General features: G+C 39.6%; 4 protein-coding genes across 7 annotated transcripts; 2 read left to right on the top strand and 2 right to left on the bottom strand.

The window, feature by feature from the left end:
- Window positions 1-723: 723 nt before the first annotated feature.
- pafah1b3 (platelet-activating factor acetylhydrolase, isoform Ib, gamma subunit) lies at window positions 724-5,210 on the bottom strand. 3 transcript variants are annotated; one of them, XM_084052584.1, is made up of 6 exons: window positions 5,125-5,210; window positions 4,373-4,466; window positions 3,753-3,842; window positions 3,157-3,273; window positions 2,735-2,857; window positions 724-1,993 (listed from the first exon to the last, which is right to left on the bottom strand). In XM_084052584.1, the coding sequence occupies exons 2-6, from the start codon at window positions 4,451-4,453 to the stop codon at window positions 1,733-1,735; spliced, it is 672 nt and encodes a 223-aa protein (XP_083908710.1). In that variant the 5' UTR covers window positions 4,454-4,466; window positions 5,125-5,210; the 3' UTR covers window positions 724-1,732. The 3 variants fall into 3 exon arrangements, with proteins under 3 accessions (XP_083908710.1, XP_083908708.1, XP_083908709.1); XM_084052582.1 differs by lacking the exon at window positions 5,125-5,210 and adding an exon at window positions 4,759-4,990; XM_084052583.1 differs by lacking the exon at window positions 5,125-5,210 and adding an exon at window positions 4,639-4,769.
- prr19 (proline rich 19) lies at window positions 1,920-10,374 on the top strand. 2 transcript variants are annotated; one of them, XM_084052581.1, is made up of 4 exons: window positions 1,920-2,056; window positions 6,769-8,094; window positions 8,702-8,832; window positions 9,433-10,374. In XM_084052581.1, exons 2-4 carry the CDS (start codon window positions 6,783-6,785, stop codon window positions 10,075-10,077), a joined length of 2,088 nt encoding a protein of 695 aa, XP_083908707.1. In that variant the 5' UTR covers window positions 1,920-2,056; window positions 6,769-6,782; the 3' UTR covers window positions 10,078-10,374. The 2 variants fall into 2 exon arrangements, with proteins under 2 accessions (XP_083908707.1, XP_083908706.1); XM_084052580.1 differs by lacking the exon at window positions 1,920-2,056 and adding an exon at window positions 5,673-5,778.
- A 2,577-nt stretch (window positions 10,375-12,951) lies between these two features.
- cnfn (cornifelin) lies at window positions 12,952-15,359 on the bottom strand. The gene is made up of 4 exons (XM_084052517.1): window positions 15,206-15,359; window positions 14,898-15,023; window positions 14,627-14,763; window positions 12,952-13,426 (listed from the first exon to the last, which is right to left on the bottom strand). Exons 2-4 carry the CDS (start codon window positions 15,019-15,021, stop codon window positions 13,337-13,339), a joined length of 351 nt encoding a protein of 116 aa, XP_083908643.1. The 5' UTR covers window positions 15,022-15,023; window positions 15,206-15,359; the 3' UTR covers window positions 12,952-13,336.
- Window positions 15,360-21,115: 5,756 nt separating this feature from the next.
- cxcr3.2 (chemokine (C-X-C motif) receptor 3, tandem duplicate 2) lies at window positions 21,116-23,660 on the top strand. Its single transcript, XM_084052904.1, has 2 exons — window positions 21,116-21,232; window positions 21,800-23,660. The coding sequence occupies exons 1-2, from the start codon at window positions 21,173-21,175 to the stop codon at window positions 22,850-22,852; spliced, it is 1,113 nt and encodes a 370-aa protein (XP_083909030.1). The 5' UTR covers window positions 21,116-21,172; the 3' UTR covers window positions 22,853-23,660.
- The last annotated feature ends 243 nt before the right edge of the window (window positions 23,661-23,903 follow it).

The raw sequence follows: 23,903 nt of genomic DNA on the forward strand, positions 1-23,903 counted from the left end.
TTTAACAACAACATAAGTCTCTCAACCACCAAGTGATGAGATATCAAATTCTAGAGATAGGACATACTGTAGCTGTCCTCTTTACTTACCAAGCACCGAGCACAATGGAAGAAAAAAAACGTTATGTTGGTGTGGTTGTGTATGTATTATGAGAAATTGGACATTGAGTATCAAAGATTAATGTTTCAGCAGCATAAATATCTCATGCTAGACAGATATTCCTGTAATCAGTCACAGCTACAGGTACTTGATCTTACAGTGCTGTCATCACTGATACACTGAATACTCCCGCATGTAAATACCCACCTAAAAGGAAATATGATCTGGGCAGAGAAGAAAAGACTTATAAAACAGGGATACATTATCTTTTCATCTAGCCCTTTTAATGCGTGACAAGAAGTTGGGAGTTTCAGTATATGGACTGATACTATGGAAGGTTTGAGAATGTTCATTTGGAGGCAAGGTTTTAGAAGAACTCTACCTTGAATAAACAATTACAATATCAGCCAAATGTTCAAAAAAAAAATCTTGAATAATAAGTGTAAAACCAGTCACCCAAACGCAATAACATACTTGTGCTGTACATGTACGACTCATAATGCACTCTTGATGCCCCTAGCGGTTCAGAGCAATGCTAAAACCTGACCAAGCAGCAATGCATCCAATGAATGAATGATTCTCAATAGCACCACAATCAGCAAACAATGAAGAACGCCCAAAATGTGCCTTGGTTTTGCATTTAATGCATTCCGACATCACAGAATCAGCCATCCCTGAAACATCATTCAAGTTCAGTAACAGTCCTTGTCCAAATATCCTCATGAGCCGTAGTGAAGCTGTAAAGTGAAACCTTGCAAAGGGAGTCAAATAGGCCTTTATGTCTTAAGAGGAGATTGAACTTGAAGCACAAGCACGTACGCATATATACCCATACAACAGCTTAACAATCTACTCAAATACATACAATATCTCTGCAGCCAAGCAAAACCTGTCATAAACATTGCTTTAAACATGTGAGACAAATTGTAAACGGGGCCAATGGTGGAATGGCAATGATAATATTACAACATATAGCATAACGATCAAATAGTAGAGTGGATTGATGTATTTTGCCAATGATTGATCACTATGTTACAACAAACAAAAAGAAACGTGGTCACCTGAACGCACACATACAAATGAAGCCACATCAAATATAAAAGATGTGAAAAAATGTATTGAGCCTGACAAACTAAAGCCATTATTCAAAGCAATTTTCTTTAATTACTAAAGAAGTGAGGGCAGTTCTAATATTTGTTTTACTCCGTTTTCACCAGATATCCTGGCATATTGCAGCACAATTAACTCGCAAATGCAGCATAAACACAAAGGAGTTTATGGTCCCATTAATAGTGACAGTGATCACCAACCCTGGCCATGGAGAGAACTTTCACAAACTACTCTTCTATCTTAAACGTGCCACTATTTGATTCCGTACATTGATTAAGGTATTAATAAGGTAACAACAGTGTGAAGCCTGATTTATGCTTCTGCGACAAAGTGTCGCACGGCAGAAATAACATTCTCAACTGAATACGTGTCAGCGTTATTTTTGTCGAGTGACGCGCCACATGACACTTTGACGGCAAAGCATAAATTAGGCTTGATGCTCTCCATAAACAGAGACAGGGAACACTGCGGTAGTGTCGGTCTGTGACCCAGCAGTCAGTGTCGTGGGTAGTTGGTTGGCTCCTCATTGCTCGGCTGGCTTCTCTAGCATGGACTTAAGGTGGGCGTGTAAGGGTTGGCACACGGTCTGGTAGGCCTGCGGAGTCAGATGGAGGTAGTCATACATGTCCTGGTGATTGATGCCTCCATCGGAGTGAACAAAGCCAGGGTCCACGTCTAGGAAGGAGGCGTGGGGGACAGAGGACACAGCCTCCTTGACCAGCCGGTTGACCTGAGCGTTCCGTTCCCGTAGCGGGTTGGGCATCTTACCCCTGGGCAGTACCCCCTGGAAAACACATGAAGGAAAACAGCAAAGTGTATTTGTAACTGAGAGCTCCAACACCTAATGGTCTTCTTTTGTTCTCTTTTTTTTATTTTATACTAGAGGTGTCACTATGTGTAGAAAATTAGTATATAGATAATTTGCAGTAATGTAGCCGACCTCTGTGGAACAATGCAGACACTGCCTTAATTTTGTTAAACCACTCTTTCTCTTTATTGTAGGTCAACCTTATTGACCCCAAACAAGGGATTTACTGCATCTTCTATCTCAGTGTTCTTGTGTGTATTTGCCTTATTTACAAAGCTGGGCTAAGTTATATCTTGCTATGACAGGGGTTGGGTAAATGGGCTGAGATACCAGCATACGGCACTTTCCACTTTGCCAAGGGATTTTTTTTCTGGTGAAACTCAAGAGCTGTGAATTCTAAGATTGCACACAAGACTGCATTTGTTCGGTTCATAGTGTGCATGAGTGCATATACAGTTACAACCATTTATAAACAAATCCTTTGCACATTGTTGACGTATTACTGAATACATGAGCATAGGACAAGATCAAGTGGTCTACTAATAGCAATGTGAAGATCTGCTGCAAATATATCATACCTCAGGATGGTCATGAGACATGGCTGAAACCTTGTATGTTTCAATAAATTGTTTGAAACCATGTGCTTTATTTTCAATAGCAACATAAAATCTATAAAATCATAATGAACAGACAAGGTTCAGAAATAGAAACACCTACAAGTACAAGGGTATGGGCATGGCGGAGCTTGTTCTTGATGACTTGGACAATGGCCATGATGCCGCCACAGATCTGTTCTGCTGTTTGACCGTGGTTATTGGTGCCCACCCACAGTACAACAACCTGGACACAACAGACAAGAATATAATATAAATAATTAAGACAACTTGATTAACATGTTTAGTTAAATAGATCTTGTCTCGCAGATCTGAGAGTCAACTTTGGTGTGTTTTTATGTTACGTAGCGGTAAGATAGAAGCTTTCAAAATTGTTGCTCATCTGATGGCTATGAAAACATTTGTAAAATATATATATTATATATATATATAAAAATCAGTATTTAACCCCATACAGTATATGGGATACTGTTACTGTGTAACATCTTTGTGAGGACAAGAAGTTCACTGCTTTTAACACATTACCTTTGGGCTGATGTGATCCAATTCTCCATTGCTCAGTCTCCATAGTACATGCTGTGTTGCATCGCCACCTACCCCAAAGTTGAGGGCATGGAGGGGAGAAAAGAGCTCTCGCCAAACCTGCACACAAAACCATAACATAACAAACTATAGCCTATGTGCAATCACTTGTTGTGATGAATGCTCACAGAGTTACAAACAAGTTAGGGATGTCCGATTTTATCGGCCTCCCGATATTATCGGCCGATATTAGCATAAAAATTGATATCGGGAAAATATATATATTTTTTTTTTTTTTTTTTTTTTGCTTTATAAATAAGTTACAGGAGTTCTTACTGTATATGGTGTGTGTGATATGAAATTTGAGCTTACCCTAATCACAATAATCCCCGCATATATCGGTATCGGTTGATATCGGTATCGGTAATTAAGAGTTGGACAATATCGGTATATCGGTTATCGGTAAAAAAGCCAATATCGGACAACCCTAAAACAAGTCATTCCGTCTAAAGTGATAGTCATGATATTAAGACAAAATGCAAAAATGCATATCATGTAGTGCTAAGCACAAAAAACAAAAATCTGTGAACAAGGCTTACCGCAAATTGGTGCATGAGCTGAACAAGAGAGTCTCCAACAAACAGGACATCTGGTTCCTTGTCCTTGCTGTCAGACACAAAGCGGTTGTGCTATAGAAAGATAAGGAAAGTAAAAACATATATACAGGTATTACTTCATTATACAAGAAGCATATGGCAAAATATGCAATATGCAATATTCATATTACTCGGCTGACATCATCAAGCATACAGTGTATGAGTATGAGTAAGCAACAGCACCCAAGGCCTAAACAAGCAACTGAGAGTGTGAACTGGAATTCAGGCCAAGGTAGAGTGACATTATTTAAGCACTGTGACATGTAGGCATCAAAACAGCTGGACTTACAGAGAATAATGAATATGTCTCTCACACACATCCATCTTGGTTTTGCACACTTTTGGGGACATTGCAGCCAAACCTTATAGCCATACCCAACATAAACCTAACCATTACCCTACCCCAACAGATACCTAGAATAGCTACAGGCTATATGAAAATGCAGTACAATGAAATTTGACATGACATCCAGGACAGGTAGTTTGATGTCCAAAATGTGGATATCACACACGCACACACATAGACACGCGCACACTACACACACACACACACACACACACACCAGAGACATCCATCGTCCGTCTCCTTGGCTGTCCTCACAAGGAATGGGTGTGGCGGCGGGGTTCGAGTCTCCTGCACTCATTACTGTTCTCTATCTGCGATTGGAAAACAGTCACACAGTCACGTTATCGATTTGGCCACCAATGCAAATCAGATCAATAGATAAACACGTTATAACCATTGATTCCTCTGTGCTGAATCATGAGGAGCGGCCAGTCAGTAAAATGCTTGCAGAACAATAAACGTTAAGATAGTTGTGTCACGCACGGCAAAGGCAACCAGCATGCAATTCTATGACACGGTTTGTTTGTTGTGGACGTTAAAACATCGCAGTTTTAAATCACTCACGAACAAATCATAACAAAACCAAAAAAACAGACTAAATACCGTATTGTATCAGGTCTCCTAATTCAGTTCCTGGAAGTAAAAAAATGCACTCCATCCGAATCTACCATTGAGCACCACGGGGTGGACATAAACGTAGGGTCGTGCATTCGTCCGTTTCGGATGTAGTGTAGTCACTGGCGTTGACATTAACGTCACTTGATAACTTTACAGTTAGGACTGTACATAAAAATCACGTGGAATGAGTAGCAAAGTGTGTTGTTTAAACGCAGACACGTACAGAGCACGCCCTGGTCCAGAGCGTTAGTGAGTTCTCTCTAACGCCCTGCTCTGCTCATAGACCGAAAATTCCACTGCCGTGCGAGGTCTCCGTCTTTAGTTGAAAAACAAAACTATTTTGCTACTCACCGAAAAAAAGCAGTTTTGTGTTGTTGAAATTGTATTCTCCAGGGTGGGAAGCCTCTCAAGACCCCACCTTCTCTGTATAATACACTTTCTGGGCAGAAAGTAAAATATGTCCGCCAGATGGTAATTATTGTAATTACTCCACTGCGCCCTCTACAGATCTGGTTAATATAAATTACCATTGACCAGATCTGTAGAGGGCGCAGTGGAGTAATAAAACAATTTCCGTCTGGCGGACATATTTTATTTTCTGCCCAAAAAGTGTATTATACAGAGAAGGTGGGGTGCTGAGAGGCCTCCCACCCTGGAGAATAGACTGTCAACAACACAAAACAGCCTTTGTTTCGGTGTGTAGCGAAATAGTGTTGTTTATTTTTTACTAAAGACGGAGACCTCAAACGGCAGTGGTATTTGCGGTCTATGAGCAGAGCAGCGCGGCTGGCAGGGCGTAAGAGAACTCACTAACGCTCTGGACCAGGGCCAAGAGCACTAGAACCTCCCCTCTTCATGGATAGAAGTGGACTCGTCCAACGGTGTGCGTTCGTGAGGGTCGGTGCTGCGCATGGTGGTGCGTGCAGTCAGAGAGCAGAGACACTGAGACAGCGGCACGTTGCCGAGCAACGTCCTTTTAAACCTGACCAACGGCCTGATATTTGGGTGAGTAACCCGTTTGTTTACCGATAACGGACGATACAAATAAGTGCTTCGCAAGTGTCGCATTTACCGTCGATGCTTAATGCTACTTTTAAAGATACTTGCGTCCCGATGGATGGACTTTTAACGGCATTAAATCAGCCCTGAATGAAATGCTGCTTCGGGTCGAGGTGCACCTGGTGGTCAACGTTGCCTGTAACGTTCATCTTTAGGGCTTAATTAGCTCGCTACTGAGCTCGTCATTAACTAGCATAACGATCATAAGTATGACTTCTTAGCCACTTTAACCCCCGCTTCCACATTATTTGCATCATTAATTTAAAGGCCAACATCGGTCATATGGGCCAAAAGTATTGCAGATCTACAAGCTCAGCAGTCTCTGTGATGCAACCCACTTGTAGATTAGCCTATGTTAGATAGCACAAGTATTAAAACGTACAAAAGTATTGGTATCAAAATGTACCTAAAGTACCAAAAGTAGAAAGTACTCATTATGCAGGATGTCCCATTTCACAAGTTTTCAAATTTACAACGTAAGTTTAAAACGTATACAAATCATTTGAAAATGGCAGATCTACATGCGAAGCATTGTGAGCTTGTAGATCGGCTATTTTCAAATGGCTGAAATGTATATAGGGCTGAAGTGGGTATGCATGTTTTGTAATAATAATCAAAAATTGGAAGTACACCAGTAAAGTAAAAATACCTCAACATTGTACTTAAGTACAGTACTTGAGTAAATGTACTTCGTTACTTTACACCACTCAATTTAAATGCCAAAATCTGTCATATTTATAGGCCAAGAGTATTGCAGATCTACAAACTCTGGAGTCTCAGCGATGCAACCCAATGTGAGCTTGTAGATCCGCTATTTTAGATAGCCCAAGTATAAACATAGGACTTATGTGGTTAAACAACGAGACAGTCGCCTCAGAGAAGTATTTATTGTGTTGGATTTTCCACTGTAAATAAGTTATTGTTATCTCTTCATAGCCACCCACTTCAGCATGAGCCATTCAACAGGCAGAGCCTTGCCAAGGGGAAAGCATGTCCAACACCTTAAGACAACAGAAGAAAGCTGTAGCCCAGTCAACCGAACTTCTACAAACTGCAAGTCTTTTAGCCATTGTGATAACATTGATGGATGCCACAGCCATGAACATAAAATGAAACGACTGAAGACACGCAAGCAGAGGAGCAAAGACAGGAGAAATGTGCAAGAAGGTCATGGGGTAGGTGCACCAAGGAGCAAATCATATCACCACAGAATTAAAGATGTGACACATTTCAATAACTGCTGCCAACATAGACCCCACTGCGCTCCAAAACGAGATGCAGTGTTTGCGCAAGTCTTTCCCGCAGCCCAGGAGCCCAGCATCATCACAGATTGTCGTCTGATAGGGCATCGAGGCCTTTTCAACCATGAGGTGAAATCCATTGATATTGAGCGCCTGCTAAGTGAACAGAGGAAAAAAGAAAAGGTCACACTTAAACGGAAAACGAACATGACATCTTTACATTTTCCATCATCTTGCCTTCCTTCTCCTGGCTCCAGTAATGATGTTGCTGCTGTTCTCTCTGTTGAGGAAGTTGAGAATGAGGCAGTCTCTGCTGTATGTACAGAAACCCAGGGAGTTTGCCTTGAGAATGAAAAAATGGCCTGTCACTCCAACAGCCAGGGATCTGACATCACACCAGGACAGAGAGTGTCACATCAATTTGACCCTTCTTTTGAAAGCGAAAATCCCATCTTCTCATTTGCAAATAGTGCAACAAATGCTTTGCCAACTAACAACAAGAAGTTCAAGCCAATTGTGCCTGAATCGTCAAGAAAGCCACTGCTGACTCCTAGTGGAGACAAAGAGAATACTGGGTCGAAAAAAAAGTCAAAGAGACCATCAAACTCCAGTGCACTTGAACATGGCCCCAATAATCAAGAACCCCAGCATTACCAAGTACAGCGTTGTGTATCTAGCCCAATCCTAGTTGAGATCTCCAGCTCACCTGCAGCTGGAACCAGTGATACCTTTGACACCCAGCAGCAGGGAAGTGGTCTCGATAGCATGTCGACCTCTATCAGCACGATGGCAGCACGTTTGTGCCATTCTCTACAGCTGCCAATTCTGAGGAGAAGAAACTTGTTGGCCGAAAGCAGGGAGATGCTGTTGCAGGCCCTGCATGAAAGACATGGACCCCAGTTTCAGGAGAACCTCTTTAGGGTGCAGCAATGCCTCAGCTTCACCACCGGTCCCAGCAGTGTAGACAAGGAAGAGGATAAGGTACCATCCACTACTGACACAGATGCGGCCTGGCCTACAGGTAAGCAAGGCCTGTAAGATACTCATATGCATACATCCCGGTGGCTTGATTAACCACACCTAACGTCCCTATTCTGGTTATGTCATATTAGGTGAACAATCAGCGAAAACAGGCAAACATTTGGCGAAAGTAACAAATCTACAATTTCACAACGCACCTCCACATTGGTGCGTTGATCTGTTATTTTCAGCAAAGACATATGGATTAGAGGGAAAAGGGAGGGGAGGGGACCAAGTACTGACCCCTGGGGGACCCCGGTCATCAAAGTATAGGGTTTAAGTGGTTAAAGGTTATAGTTATTAAACAACAGATTAATGGAAGGATATGATGATGTAGAGCAATATCAAGATATAATAGATAATGTCCAACTTAAAGTGGCTCTTTTAAAGAAATGTATTAGTGTGTGATATTACAGCATTATTATAGTAATTATCTCATTCTTCTACCATTTGCAGAGAAATAGGTCAACAACACTGATTAATATTCATTTATACATGCTTTATGTTTTTGTCGCTTTAATTGTTTGTTTGTTTTTTTGCAGTGTGAGCATTACAGTTTGATCTAATGTACATATCTGAGGTTTGTTCTTTCAACTGTCACCTAACAGATACAGCGTTTCGAGTAAGCAGTGTGAAAGAGTCAAATTTAGACACCCAGAGAACATCACTCAAAGGGAGGAGGAAGCAGCGAGGTTCCAACTGGAGGTCCCCACCACAGCCACAGAAGAGACTGGAACAGGTCTAAATAACATTTAGAAATGAAGTTAGCCATTGGTGTTCACTTTAGTATCTAGTACACAACATAAGCAACCAATAGTAATTATTATAGCGGTCAGAATTGGTTGCTTGATTATAAAGGTTAAGAAAAATACAAAAAAATGACTAATTCTCAAATGCACTACACTCTTAAGAGCCACTTGACACTTATGTTCATCCATTAACTTACATTCATTTAAGTTATTTTAGTGTTAACATTTTTCATCAAATCAGGAGAGAGGGTACATACAGGGTACAAGATAAACAAGGGAAATAGGCAGACAGTGATGAAGCAAATAAATCATCAGACAAAGTTGGAACTGGAACACAAGCTGATATATAATATTTGTGGGGTTCTCTCTCCTGACTATCAGAAAATAGAGCTTTTAACCTTCTAACAATAAACGTTTAAAAACATCACTTGCAGCACTTTCAGTGGGAGATTTGACCACAAATGTACTGTATATCCTTAGATCATATATTATTGTATATGCCAGAACTAGACTGTGTTGAACAAATTAGTTTATTTTGAGTATGAATACCTTTTTAAACGTAACAAAATATGTGGTCTCTATCTTTGAAGGCAGCAGAGTGCGTGGCCAGACCCAGTGTGGAGAAGGTTGGGGATCTTTTTGATGAGTTGCTGAAACCTCGTTCCTCCTCTCCGTTCTGCATTGATTTCCTTCCCTCTGAGACGTCATCACCCCGTCCCATGTTTGCTATTCCAACCGTGTCCGCCTGGGAAGTTCAAGAGTCACCTCCTCAGCCTTGGGAGAATAGATTAAATAATGTAAGAATGAGAGAGTCAGCTAAGGAGGGTTGTTTTAACAACTCCTTTCTGAACCACGTCAGAGAAATGAGAGAAATAAGTAGTGGGGCTCAACAAAGTGTTAGCAGCAGGCACTCCTCCCTGCAGTATTCAGAAGGACGGTCAGATGGACCTCCATCCACATTCAGGCACCCACCGCAGCCACAAGATCCGTTTGAATTTGACAGGCACTCTCTTGCTACTTCGTTGTGCCCTCAAGTTTGCTATCCTCAGGAGAGCAACCAGCTACATTCTTTCTATCATTTCAATCACCCCCAAACCAGCTCGTTCCTCCGCTCCCATTACAGTAACGTGATGCATTACCCTCCATCTCACATGCTTGATAAAGGCCCTTCACCGATCCTTCCTTCCCTCCCAAGCCCTGAGCACGGTTTCTTTCCACCAATGAGACTTTACTAATGCACACTGAGGCCCTGCATAGTTTGGTTTATCCTTTGTTAGAACTAATCATCTCAGTAGTTCAATCTATCAAAAGTGGCAAATGTTTTTTCTGTTATTTCTGCCCTCGTGTTTTTATTTTGTCACATTCGAACCAGGACAAAGAATACACAATTATGTATTGTTTTGCATGAGCATGTTTTAATATTGATGCCATCGGGAAATGCTGTTGCACATTGTTTTTTGCAGTTTTGTTTTGTGAGCATATGCAGTGAAATGTCATGCCTAGCAAATGCTCAACACTGAATAAAACTAAGTACAGGAACATTGTCTCTTTCTTATTGTTTTCGTTTTTGTCTTACTACTGCTGCTACAAAGTTGGATTGAGGAACCAAAACCAAAGATTTGTACTCTTATGTACTTAAGAAAAAAATGCCAGAAGAAAAGCAATTCTCCCTAAATAACACATAACAAGTATAATATGGCTTTACTCTTATTATATGGCAAAACAATTATTAATAGTGTCCAAATAACTCTAGATTTAGTCTATCTAATTCGGCATATGTTCTCATTCTAAAGTGAGGTCTTGCTCATAATTAACTCACTAATAGTAACACTTTTTAACTTCCCATTCCCTAAAATAGTTAATATAGAGTAAAAATCTGTTTAACCACTTTAACCCTAAACACATCTGCTATTTGGAAAATAGCTGTTCTACAAGCTCACAATGCATTGTGAGCTTGTAGATCTGCTATTTTCAGAAGATCTTGAAGAAAATGAAACATTTGGAATATTTTTGAAACATTTTAACACAAATCTTGTATGGTGTCCCTGGCACAAAATATTTTCACGTGGGGGTCCACGACCAAGTACATGTCAATTTGGGGATCCTTGACATGGAAATATTTAAGATGCCCCAAAGTACATAGTACTTCTCCCATTCCCAATTCCCTCCATCTGGCCCTTACACCATTGGTTCTCAAAGTGGCATCCGGGGGGGGGGACCCCACTTTATAATCAATATTATTTGATTATATAGCGCAACAAAACATTTTTACTCAAATCTTTGCTTCTGAGATCCCTGGCACAAATGTTTTTTAGATTGGGGTCCGCAGCCAAATACATATAATTTTGGGGGTCCTTGACATGAAAAGGGTTGAGAACCACTGCCTTACACACTAACAAACACACAATTGATACACCAAACTACTGTCTTAGTCTTAGGACACAAACTGTATTGAGGGTCATAACCTTCTTGCCATCCAGATTTGTTTAGTTGAGTTGGGAACAGATGCAGATTAGATCCACATTACGAGGACATTATATATTATTGCATTATTTTGGAAGACTTGGCAGCTGCTAAGTCAAGGCAATATACTGTATACCCTCTAACAGTTTTCTGTTGACGTTAGTATATTTACTATCTAAAGCGGTTTTGTACTTTGATATTTATTCTTCATTTTCATTATTTTGTCCTGTTTTGTGTGATACACATTCCATGTTGTCTTATATTATTTTTTATAAAAACTCTATACTGTGTTTACTGTTTGTTACACTATTACAGTAAATAAATACCAATAAACAGATCTTAAAGAGTTATTTGGACACTATTAATGTGTGTAGTTTTGTATTTTGTCATAGACAATATACAATATACCATATACGTGTTATTTAAGCAGAAAGACTACTGTGGTACTACCTTATAAGGCCCACTGAGCAAAGCAAATTAAGATCATAATTCATGTACAACAATTTCATTACTATCAATAAGCACACAGCAATTAGGACATTGAGGAGAACTTTGTTATAATGGCCTTGTGGTTGTAAAATGTGGGCATACAGAATAAAGCTAAGTGCTTTATAATGACTAATAAAATGGCAGTAGTATGCTACTAATTTGCATGCTATTTGGCTAATGGTGAATATAGATATCTAATATGAAGTGTTACCAATTAAATAGCAGCCATTTGTGCTAAAATCACTGCAACAGTTTCCCTAATGGAACCTTTTCACACACTTAATGATAAACAGCTATAGCTACTGAAATAAATACTGGTTAAGTGTGATTTATGTGTACCAGTAAGCAAGCATTGACAACACTGGCACATCTATATACACATACTGTCGCTGTTGGGTGGAACGCATTGTCGCATAGCTATGTCCAAAACCATTCCTTTTTATTATGATTTCTAGCATTTTTTAAATAACTGATCTACAAGCTCACAACAACTCGCATCGCGACATATTGTGTTTGTAGATATGCTATTTTTACAACTTTTGTGCGACACTCTTGTATGATGTAGGTAGGGCATTCATTTAAGAAAACACATAAAAAGTTGAAATATAGAAAAAATCAAGGTTTCTGCCTGACAGAAACGGTACTCTCTTTTCATTGTATTAGCTGCAGCTGTGTTTACGCTGCATTGTCACATCCATGAAAAGGGTCCATGAAATTATTAAATTACATCTGACAATCCCTCAAATTTTATTTTGGAAAATGTTTTCCGCTGTTATCATTTTTTATGATTTTTACATTTTTTAAAATAAGAACTAAATAGTCATATATTCTGATAGCGCAGAATAGGGCTCATCATTGAACATTCAAAAAGAAAAGATAAATCTTTCGCACCTAGTATGTGTGCAAAAGGACTTAATCTACAAAGCTCAATATAGAAAATTAAGAGTATTTTATATTTTTGACATCTCTGGGATTTAAGAATACATTTATGTTTAAATATACATTTGTTCAAAGGTCATTACATTGGCTTACCTTTTAATAAATAAATAAATGTCAGTTCAGGCAGAAAGTTGGTCCAGAGCTATCTTTGCTATAGACTACAGAAAGTAATCACAAGGTGTTCCTATATGCACACCAGTAATACATGAGACCAGAACATGGGTATACCAAAAAGGTTTTATTGAAATAATGTTGTTCATATGATTAATCTGATTAAAATGTAGAAAATAGTCATGTAGAAAATAACATGATTCCAAATAATACACATTATTAACCAAAATAAATAAGAATGTCCTAAAATGCACTGACAACAATGTTACTGATATCTACTGTATGTCTGTTAGCATTTCCTTCTCCATGGCAACAGTTGTTGATATACCGATTTGTTTCATATGTTCTAGCCAACTAGAAAAATGGAAGTTGTGGGTAGGACTGAGTAAGGTTGAATTCCCCTCAAAGGATTTGATCTAAATCAATAACTGACACACTTCCCTGTAGGAAGTGGGAAATACAGAGTTCATGATAACTCCTCCCTTTGATTGATCATCCCCTCATCTTCTGCTCTCGTGCCAACTGACACAGTCCACAGAAGGGCAGACAGGCCATGACTACCCAGTCGTCACACACAGAACCCTGAGGAGAAGCAGAAATATTTTTATGTCAATTTAGTTTAACGCCACAAGATTGGGTAATGCAAACAAAATGATGAAAGCACAGAAAGATTTAATTTAATATATAGCAATATTTTAATATTATTCAAATCAATTGTAATACTATTTACTAATAAGCAATGTATAGAAAACAGTGAAATAGACATCCAAAGCATTTCCCCAAGGGGAAAAAAAGAATCACAATGGTACAAGATTATGTAATGGCATCAAAATCGTTATTAAGAAAATAAGTATCACTGCTAAAACTTGTTATCCATTTATGCAAATTGGATAATTAGCAGTAAGCAGCCATCCTTCAGTGATGCCTGTATGCCTGTAAGGCAAATCCTAAAGCATGCTCGTACTCAGGGTGGGGTTTCCTATTCAGGAGTATGTAAGTAAAAAAGCAAAATGGCTGCTATATGAATGTGGTCTGTGTTTGATGGAGCGCCCACCCAAACTAGAGGCCTCTGCGTTGGTGAGTGATTGATAGACCTGCCAGAGATGCACAATTATTATGCACTATTTCAGCAATGACTCAGAAATATAGATCTAACCAAATGTAGCATTCATGATAATTAATTGGCAAATTCATTGTTTGGCTGCTTAATAAATAAAAGCTAAATCAAGTTATGAAGCATTTGTGCACTTAAAAAAGCCAAAGTGTTTTTGTGTTTGGTTGTTTTGTTGTTGTTGTTGTTGTTGTTGTTGTTGTAATTGTTTATCCCCAGTGCACTCTGGTCAAACAAACTACATGCTTTGGGCAGAAATAAGTTATTCTTCAGGCCAATATATTTAAAGTAAACAACATAATTAACAGAAAATTCAGTTCAACAACATAGAAATTACTAATGCGCTATATTTAAAAGTGAATATTTACTCATTCTAATGTTATTGTGTACAATTCCCAGACAGCGTACATATCTCCCACAACCCAAGTATAGGTTCCAACCCATTGTTTGCTGCTCTACACCACCCAGACACCTCTCATGCCCCCACAACTTGACTCAGTTTGACACACCCTGTTTCATTTAATATTGATTCATGATTATTGAGAACATGAATTATTTTAGTCCCTGCCACAAACTGAATATTCCTTTCATGGCATAGAAATCTGCATCAGCGTTGTTATAATCACCCAAGCCACCTTTAGCTAATTTCATTAATGGAGGAGCTCACTCACGTTGATTCGGTATCTGTGGCGGATGCTTGTCCTCAGAGCAATCATGGCTCCAGGAAGGAAGGGAACACAGCAGCTGTCCCCATTGTCCTGAGCCACTTTGCAGGCCAGGATACAGGGAACAAATGTCGCACAAAGACCTGGGCAGGAGAGGCAAATCCTTATGTTATTTCATTGGATGCAAGACACTGGGTTATACCCACACACACTTGTGTCATATGTAAATAGGCTCACACATCATACTTAATTCATCCACAGATTATTGAACACATACAGATGCCGCAGTCTTCACAGCAGTCGCACACATTTGAACTCCAGTCTGATGAGCCAGATGATACACTGTAGCTTGTGACAGAGACCTGAGGCTGTGAGTTGATCGCGTTTGACTGGAATGCCATGGCTATGAACAGATGAGGAGGAACAAACATAAAAGTGTGTTTATGAAGCATGAGTGAGAGAAAGAGGAGATTTGATGAGGTACAAGGATTAGGCTTTTAGTTAAAAATACACAATCCACTACATACACAGTTCAGTAAAGTTAATGTTAGAGATTAACTTTATTGTTTTCCCCTGATTTCTTACCTGTGGAAGTTAGTCTTTTGGTTCCAAAAGCTAGTCAGATGTTTTCTGAAAATCCGCAAATGGGAGTGCACGGCCCCAGTGTTCCACTCTTATACCCAGTGTGACATCACAGTGATACTGGCCCATAGTTTCTCTGTTGTTATGGTGCGCTGAGCATTTGCAATATCCGCCTGTCCATTTGGGGCCATATGAATACCTTGCACTGGCAAAAGTCAAATGTTTGAGTTTGGGGCGTAGAGGCCTTCAGATCTTTCTAAAGAGTGCACACCTACCATGACGTGGTTCTGTTATCGCTAGAGTGGAGTACAAAGTGGGCATGTTGTGCATTATTTGTGAAACTTTGAATTAGGCTTCACCTTAGGTGTAGGGTGTGTGTGTATGCAGACCTAATTTATGGAAGTAGGCAAATAAGAATATGTGCAAGGAGCATAAAGCACATGAACTGACTATAGGGATCTGAACCCTCTTATAACTATGTTTTGTTCTATGTATTATGTCATTGAACTCAACCTAGGTGGGTCCCTAACTGGTTTTACGAACTTGTGTATGACTTTATTTGCTTAAAGAATGTTTGGTTACCACATTTACCACAACACAAAATTAATTGTCCCTTGTATTTACTGTGTGTAGTTTTACAGAATAAACAAAAGCTTCCGAGTGGAAGTAGGCTGGTCTTTTTGAACCTCAAACATTGTACTATGACAAGAGAGGATTCTCTGTGTTCATCTGTGTTCACATACTGAGACCCAGATTCTTTAAAATGTCACTATACAGTTGCCGTGTGGGAACCTAACATCTACAGACATTACTTATTTGGTTCTGACCCATGAAGACACTAGGGTCGAGGTAATTTAGTTTAACCTGGAGCATTCTCAAGTCTGCCTTTGAATATTTCAGAAATGTTAAGTGCTATGAATGTTAAAGAAAGAAAACTTTGTCAGTTGAATTAGTTCCGTTGAGTACGATCTACTTTCTCTCTTCAATGGATAGCTTTCCATTTACCTTTCCATGAATTTAATTACATTTTATCCACCGCCAAATAATATTGCCAAGAAATTTGCTGTGCACCTGCTCCCCAGATGATGGCCCTTACAGATTTTGTTTACCACGCCTACATCTAGAACAATGTATGGACATATTGCCATGAAACCACCTCTCCTCCTCTCCTCTCCTCTCCTCAGTGGGCCGTATAGTCACATTTGACCATACATTACCACTGTAGACTTAAACAAAACTACAACTTAAAGTGTGTGCACGCTTCAAAAATCTTAGTCAACTGGGCAACTGAGAACATAGATGATTCTCCCAAATAAACTATGTTCTTGCAGTTGCAATGTAAGAAACCCACAGTGCTTTAGCTACAGTACTGGACATGGTGCTTAATTTCCATGTTCCCCCAGGTGTGTCCTCTTCATGGTTTCTATTCATACTCTCTCCAATTCCCTATACCCTTCCCTTCTACACAGTAAAATCCTGCATGTTAATTTAACTCCAAAATGGACCAATTTGGGTCCATCTTTATACACAAGTAACAATCAGCTGTGTACACACATTCCCTATTCTAACACAAGCTAAGAAAACACAGAGCCAACATGAATGGGATGATTAATGATTGGTATTGTTTGCATGAAATTCATGTGCCTGACAGTCATTCACGTGTGGGTCCCGTATCACTCAAAGCCACAGCTGAACGTCTCTTCCTCCCTCCCTCTCTCTCCTCCCAGAAACGTTGAATATGTGCAACGTCCAACAAGACAGCATACAGACTATTTCATTATGTGATGATGATGATGATGATGATGATGATGATGATGATGATGATGATGATTAGTAGTAGTAGTAGTAGTAGTAGTAGTAGTAGTAGAAGTAAGTAGCAGTAGTTAATTTGTATATTATATGTTTCATTTTATAGTTTTTGGGCACTAGGGGCACACCTCACCCAGGTGGTATTATACAGTAGCAGCCTATGTGAGACGGGTATTTGGGGTAAGGTAATGCACCTGGCAGGGAGGACACATGGTTACTTGTAGTGCTGTTTTGTTAACTTTATCAAATTTAAACTACATTAAAACCCACTGATGCACCATCAATGTTGTATGCAAGCAAAAATAATTGTCTTTAAGATATTCAGCTTTTGGTAGATTTAATCCAAGTTAAATACATGCCTCTGTCTTGCACTGTTGCATTACAATACCCATGAAGAAGGAGAGAGCCACAGGTAGAGAGGCACATATTGAACTATGGTAGTTTAAATGATGGATTAGATCTAACATTTGGGACTCTGAACTTTCTTATGCCTGCGTGAAACATGCATCATTGGGTTTTAACTAAGTAGAAATTTGATTCATGGCACAAAAAGCCACTACACTTTTAGAGCACAAATATGTTCAGAAAGCAAAGCATTTTGTTAAAGGGAAGTCATCTACATCAGTCTACCGGTACTTATTTATTCTTTTTACTTTTTTTAACATGGCAGTATTACGGATAAGGAGACAGGTTAAATGGAGACACAGGAGAGAAGGTTCTGGGAAGATGCAAATCCTTGGGCATTTGTGAGTCCAGATATAGGATACACCACGATTTTCTATTGTCGTGACTTCGAGACCATCAAACCAATGTGGATTAGCAGGAGGAAGTGCAGCAGCTTTCCAGTTTCACAACAACATCATTTTCGAGACCCTCGGCCTAAACAGACCAAACCACAAGAACAAGAAGTTCCTCTGCGCAAATCCAACAGTACAACATTGTGAAATCATAATGCTGGCAATTCAATTCTCACATCTTTTTTAAAGGAAATTGTAGACTTGTTTTGTGTCTGATCCCAATAAACATAGTTTGGCAGACTCATTAAAAGCTATAAATGCTTTAAGAGTTCAACCCATTTAGCTGTTTTAAGCCTCAATCCATTATCGGAAAATAAATAATGTTTTGAGAAAATGTATAGTTTTTTTAAAGAAAATCAGAGCAGGTATATTTTATTTGCCATTAGAATATCTGCACAGGAATTAGAATTAAGTGGGTTTGCATACAAGGAATTTTACTTTTACTTTTTTTACATTGCTCTCACAGCAATATATGAGAAGTAAGATATAAAAAGTAAATATAATTATAAAAGTAAGAAATAGGAATGTAAGGAATATAATCCATTTGCGCAACATTGTTGTGTACAGTATATTCTGCTATACATTTGTTCATGTCAAGTCATCTTTATTTATCTAGCACATTTAAAACAACAGGAGTTGACCCAAAGTGCTTTCCAATGGAGGATGACCAATAATAACATGACAAGCATAATACGTCATAATCCATAAAAGCAAAACACATGAACCATGAATCAATATGCAATTTATTTTCTTCTATTACTGACCTACTTTCTTTACCTTTGTTTTTGAAAAGGAAAGAAATCTAATCAAAATAACTTGAAAATATATAAAACACTTAAAACACAAAACAGCTTAATCATTTAGTAAAATTCAAAAGTTACGCAAACTGAATAAAACAAATGACATATTAAAAAGGCTGTAAAGGGAATTACATTGAATACATTTGTTTTAATACATTGAAGACCTCAGAGAGCTAAAAGAAAAAGAAAAAAGTTTGATTTAAAATGCTCAGTGGTGGGACAGTACCTAATGTGGGATGGGAGATTAATCCATAGGGACAGCAACAGAGAATGCCCAGTCACCTTTGGACCAGCCTGTTGGGCTTCTTGGCTGACAGCACCTCAAAAGGTTGATTTAACTTGGCCTCCTACTGCAGCAACAACAACAACAGCATCACATCTTCCAGGATGTTTACTTCAAGCAGTAACATTTTCAGTTAATTTAACTCTGAGAGTATACAAATGTACTTGAAACGATCACCAGCACTCACTGAAAGTCCTTTATCGGCTCTTTGGCACTACAGCAAAGGTACGTGTTGGCCGGAGCCTTCCTCAGTGTAATGAATGTACAATCTCAGTTACACATTTATTTATACATTTATTTGGGAGGGCCAGCACGTATTAATGAACACCACACATACAATGCAATGTAAATACGTCGGATTTAGCAAGAATGCAAATTTCCATCCGTAGTCCCTATACAGAAAACAAGCAACATTACAAAAAGAGCACATATAAACATTATTAAAAGGGCACAAACAGAAGAGAAAAAATAAACAGTAAAAAAGGCTTAGTTTTTACCTAAAATACCAGAGAAAAGAATAAAGGAAGAAAAAAAACATTTAAGCATATTCAAAAATGTTCACATGTTTGATTGTTCATGATCCATCCACAAATGCATAAATGAACACTGAGGATTTTGCTGTGTACAAGCATCTATTCTAGGGCCTGCAGAAGGAAACAAGGGTGCGAGACAATTTTCACACCATTGTAACCACTTCTGCTGGTAAACTACAGCATTTTATAGGAACATGAATGAATGAATGAATGAATGAATGAAACCTTTATTGCCCTTACGGGAATTTGCTTTGCACACAGAGAGCACACATAAATACTACACAGACTAAAAACATGACATGAGCATGGTAATACATACATCATAAAAAGCAAAACACTGCATGATCGTCAGGCACCATACTGCAAAACAATCTTAAAATAAAGACTTGTCTTTGTTTAGCAGCTGAATGCTGCGTGGAACAAAGGACGTAATGCTTCGCTTAGTTTTTGCCAGAAGCATGTCGTACCTCCGCCCTGAGGGTAAGAGTTTATACTCAGACAATAGTGGGTGCAACTGATCAGCTATGATCTTTTGTGCTAGTCTCTTGGTATACAGATCTGACATGTATGAGATACTGCACATTACTTCACCAGTTATCTTACCTCCTAATTTAACCACCCTGTCTAATTTGTTCTTATTCTGCAAACTTAGTGCTCCCCCATACATGTCAGATCTGTATTATTTATTATTATTATAATTTTTTTAATCAACAAATATCATCAACCTCTATAGAATGCACCTCCAAAACCGCTTTCACTTCTGCCCATAGGGGGCGCCACCAACAGTTGCACTATCTGTCGTACTAAACTCCATTTTCCCCTGCAGCTTCCTCATGTCCTGACGGCTGATCCCCATAACTGAATAGCATTGAGTAGGCTACCAGACCTGGTGGAAATCTGTGCTCCGAGGAGCACACTATTATAGTTTTGTTTTCTACTCCTGATACGTCCTCCTGCCAGTATAGGCCACAAAAGTACCTACGTTTTGTATCGGGCTGAAACTTTGCCCACATTTAAAGTCATACATCACAGATATATGAAGTCCGATATCCACATTATGAAGATATTGTCGGCTGTTTTTGTTTTACATCTGGTTGTTGAATTGTATTCACATACCAGTGTAGTATTCATAATGCTGCATACAAGTATAAAGTACCCTGAAAGTCAACACTTTATACTTGTATATGCAGCATTTTATTCAGCATCTTATTTTTGAATTTGAAGCACTGTTCAAAGATCTCAACTTGTGTGACGGTCCTGTGTTCATGTCTGAAGACGAGCCTCCATATTCAAAACATCACTTACACAATAAAATCCTGAGGGTTAATTTAACTATATAAAAATGTACCCTTAGATTAACCCTTGTGATTTTGTAGTGTAATAACAAGGGAGCTTTGCAGCCTGCAGACTCTGTTTTCACACAATCCAAGACAAACGTGAGATACATTTAGGTTGTATTCATCAGTCATGTGATGTCTGTCTGTCTGTGTGTCTGTCTGAGAAGTTACGCATCTGGCCACAGACATTTTTTATAGTATTTCACAATTTCCATCAGTCATCCATATGTTTGTTAGCTGCATGTTCCAAAAAAAATATGAGAAGTTTCAGTTCCTGACATGACAACTTCTCCTTTCTCATCTTTCCTTGCCTGGTCAAACGTGGTAGGGATTCATTAATTAAAAGAAGTGCTGAGTGTGTGTATAAACTGGGTGTGCATCTTAATTTTTGACGGTTGCAGGTGTTTCATCATGTCCTTGACTACTATGGACCCGGGCATGTCGATCACAGAAGACTACTGGCCGGACTACGTGAGTGAGCTTTTCTTTTTCACCGTATTACATGTTAATCTCTGCACACAAGCACAAACAAAATGTAATTGAGGTCCTGTAACTAAAACAATACAAACAACCTGGTTACCTGCTGATTACTTGGAACAAGGACAATAGTTAAATAATAGTCTACATTATTTCATTGCTCACATCCACAGAAAAGATGTCTTAATGTGCCGGACTGGACAAAAAACAGTAAAAGTTGATTGGTCTGCATCATTGTTGAAAAGACAGGATAAAGTTATTTATCTTGGCAAAGGCCCATGTGATTGAAACTTTATTATGTAAATTGTGATTTGGGATTTAGAAGCATTTGAGCAAGTGTGTGGACTATTTTACAGCATGGCTCTGCAAGGGCTTAGCTACGTATCTATACGAGGGCTGTCTGTGTGTGTGAGTGTCCAGAGCTAATCTCACAATCCGGCGGCCAATTTTCTTGTACACATTGCCAGTAGGCCAAAGTACCTCCAAATTATTTTAACATATCGTCGCTGAAAAATATAATTAAGTAATGTTAGTGTATTTATTTTCTCTATATCTTGACAGGAATACGACTACAATGGCACATTTAACCCTGTGTCCCCATGCACCCAGGATGACATCTATGGCTTTACACGTAGATACTCTCCCGTGGTGTACAGCCTGGTGTTTGTCCTGGCCATGGTGGGGAATGTGATGGTGCTCTGCGTAATTCGGCGCTACCGAAGCTCCCAGAGCGGTGGAGGCTGTACCTTCTCCTTGACTGACACTTTCCTCCTCCACCTCGCCATCTCTGACCTGTTGCTGGCCCTCACTCTGCCCCTGTTCGCCGTCCAGTGGGCGCACCAGTGGGTGTTTGGCCTGGCCATCTGCAAGATCTCTGGTGCACTCTTCTCCATGAACCGCTACAGTGGCATTCTCTTCTTGGCCTGCATTAGTTTCGACCGCTATCTGGCAGTGGTCCATGCCGTCAGCTCCGGGTGGAAGCGGAACTCCTGCCATGCCCAAATTGCCAGCGGCATCATCTGGGCGGCGTGCTTGGGGCTTAGCATTGTTGACATCGCCTTCAAGGAGGTGAGGATGCTGGAGCAGGATCAGGGCCGGCTGGTGTGCCAGGCGGTGGGTGGGATAGTGGGAATGCAGTTAGTCAACTTTGTTCTGGGCTTCGGGATCCCCCTGCTAATCATGCTCTATTGCTACATCCGGATCTTCAGGGCACTGTGCAACGCCACACGCCGGCAGAAACGCAAGTCCCTCCGCCTCATCATCTCCCTGGTGTCTGTCTTCATTCTCTGCTGGGCACCCTACAACTGCTTCCAGCTGGCTGACAGTCTGCACAAACTGGGTGTGATCAGTGGGGGGTGCCAGTTTGGCAGCACGGTGGACATTGGGACCTTGATCTCAGAGAGCATGGGGCTGTCTCACTGTGCACTCAACCCCCTGCTGTATGGCTTGGTAGGGGTGAAGTTCAGGAGGGAGCTGGTCAGGATGTGTAAAGGGCTGCTGGGGCAGAGGGGTTTGGTGGGGATGGAGGGATGGGGACCGACGAGGCCAAGGAGAACCACGGCGTCATGCAGCTCAGCGGAGAGCGAGAACACTTCCTACTCTGTCATGGTGTGACTGAGCCCTCATATGAAGACAAACGCATTAAAGAGTGTGCACTGGTGTGAGTGCACAAATCCATTCATATGTACAGCATATGACAGATGGTGTGTGGGAGAAGGAAAAAGACAAAAAGATCCAGTCCTTTGACATGAAATATGCCTGATAGTGCAGCTCATTTTATGTTGTCCATTTTGTGTAGCCTATGCTTTTGTGATGTATACAAAATGTCAACCTATTGATGTATGTTGTATATCCTAAATATACTACTAACAAAAAAGCATGTACAGTAAATGAGTGGCATTAGGTTTTGAGGTTAACAAATAGATGGTCATCTTAACCTGCAAAGTAAGCAACTTTCATTTCTCTAAAACATATTTTGTGAAGTGCCATAATTTCAACATAAATACACCATTGCAGGGGTTTGGCAGTGGTTTAGTGGTTTGTTTCACTCTTAATCAAAAAAAATGTTTTTGTTTGCCTTGAACGTTTTCTCTTTATGTGTATACAATTTGCAACTCACTGAATTTGGATATTTATTTTGTACAAGAAAAAGTTAGAGTGAAGTCTGAAGTACTATAGACCCTACGCTCTAGTGTCCTATAAGTTATAGGGTAACATTACATGGTAGATTAACTAAGCTAAATTGATGACTTGACTTCCTGGCTACCGTGTGTATAAAAGCTTGAAAATATATCCTCTTGTGTCAGTATTATTGATTGGTTGATTGAATACTGTATTAACAGTTTGCAAAAAGTACAGTGAGTTATACAATAATGCTAAAAGGCCTGGAGTATCAAATGGAGGTCTGTGGCCTATTGCATATCAAACTGGGGGGCGTGGGGTAAATTAAAAGTTGGGAATCACCGATGTAGCTGATTCATTCATGGTTGCAGACTAGACAACATGTGTCTATAATAGTGTTTCTAAAACCATAATAATTTCAAAGACATTCTATATTACCAATATGACATTGGCATAGGGTGGTTACATATTTAAATAGTAACTCTAAGGTAGGAAGCAATAACACACGTATCTGGCATGTTCACTCTTAAAGGGTGTGATGTGC

Source organism: Gymnoscopelus microlampas (assembly GCF_963454915.1).
Source record: "Gymnoscopelus microlampas genome assembly, chromosome: 3".
NCBI lineage: Eukaryota > Metazoa > Chordata > Actinopteri > Myctophiformes > Myctophidae > Gymnoscopelus > Gymnoscopelus microlampas.

What these genes read in the sequence shown, in the direction of transcription:
- pafah1b3 (XM_084052584.1), bottom strand. Translation starts at nt 4,453, where the DNA reads ATGAGTGCAGGAGACTCGAACCCCGCCGCCACACCCATTCCTTGTGAG. An exon ending in ACGGACGATGGATGTCTCTG is followed by an intron (nt 3,843 to 4,372) that starts GTGTGTGTGTGT and finishes ATCTTTCTATAG; the next exon opens with CACAACCGCTTTGTGTCTGA. An exon ending in AGCTCATGCACCAATTTGCG is followed by an intron (nt 3,274 to 3,752) that starts GTAAGCCTTGTT and finishes TTTTGTGTGCAG; the next exon opens with GTTTGGCGAGAGCTCTTTTC.
- prr19 (XM_084052581.1), top strand. Translation starts at nt 6,783, where the DNA reads ATGAGCCATTCAACAGGCAGAGCCTTGCCAAGGGGAAAGCATGTCCAA. An exon ending in AGATGCGGCCTGGCCTACAG is followed by an intron (nt 8,095 to 8,701) that starts GTAAGCAAGGCC and finishes GTCACCTAACAG; the next exon opens with ATACAGCGTTTCGAGTAAGC. An exon ending in CACAGAAGAGACTGGAACAG is followed by an intron (nt 8,833 to 9,432) that starts GTCTAAATAACA and finishes CTATCTTTGAAG; the next exon opens with GCAGCAGAGTGCGTGGCCAG.
- cnfn (XM_084052517.1), bottom strand. Translation starts at nt 15,021, where the DNA reads ATGGCATTCCAGTCAAACGCGATCAACTCACAGCCTCAGGTCTCTGTC. An exon ending in CTGTGAAGACTGCGGCATCT is followed by an intron (nt 14,764 to 14,897) that starts GTATGTGTTCAA and finishes TCTCCTGCCCAG; the next exon opens with GTCTTTGTGCGACATTTGTT. An exon ending in GCCACAGATACCGAATCAAC is followed by an intron (nt 13,427 to 14,626) that starts GTGAGTGAGCTC and finishes GCTTCTCCTCAG; the next exon opens with GGTTCTGTGTGTGACGACTG.
- cxcr3.2 (XM_084052904.1), top strand. Translation starts at nt 21,173, where the DNA reads ATGTCCTTGACTACTATGGACCCGGGCATGTCGATCACAGAAGACTAC. An exon ending in AAGACTACTGGCCGGACTAC is followed by an intron (nt 21,233 to 21,799) that starts GTGAGTGAGCTT and finishes ATATCTTGACAG; the next exon opens with GAATACGACTACAATGGCAC.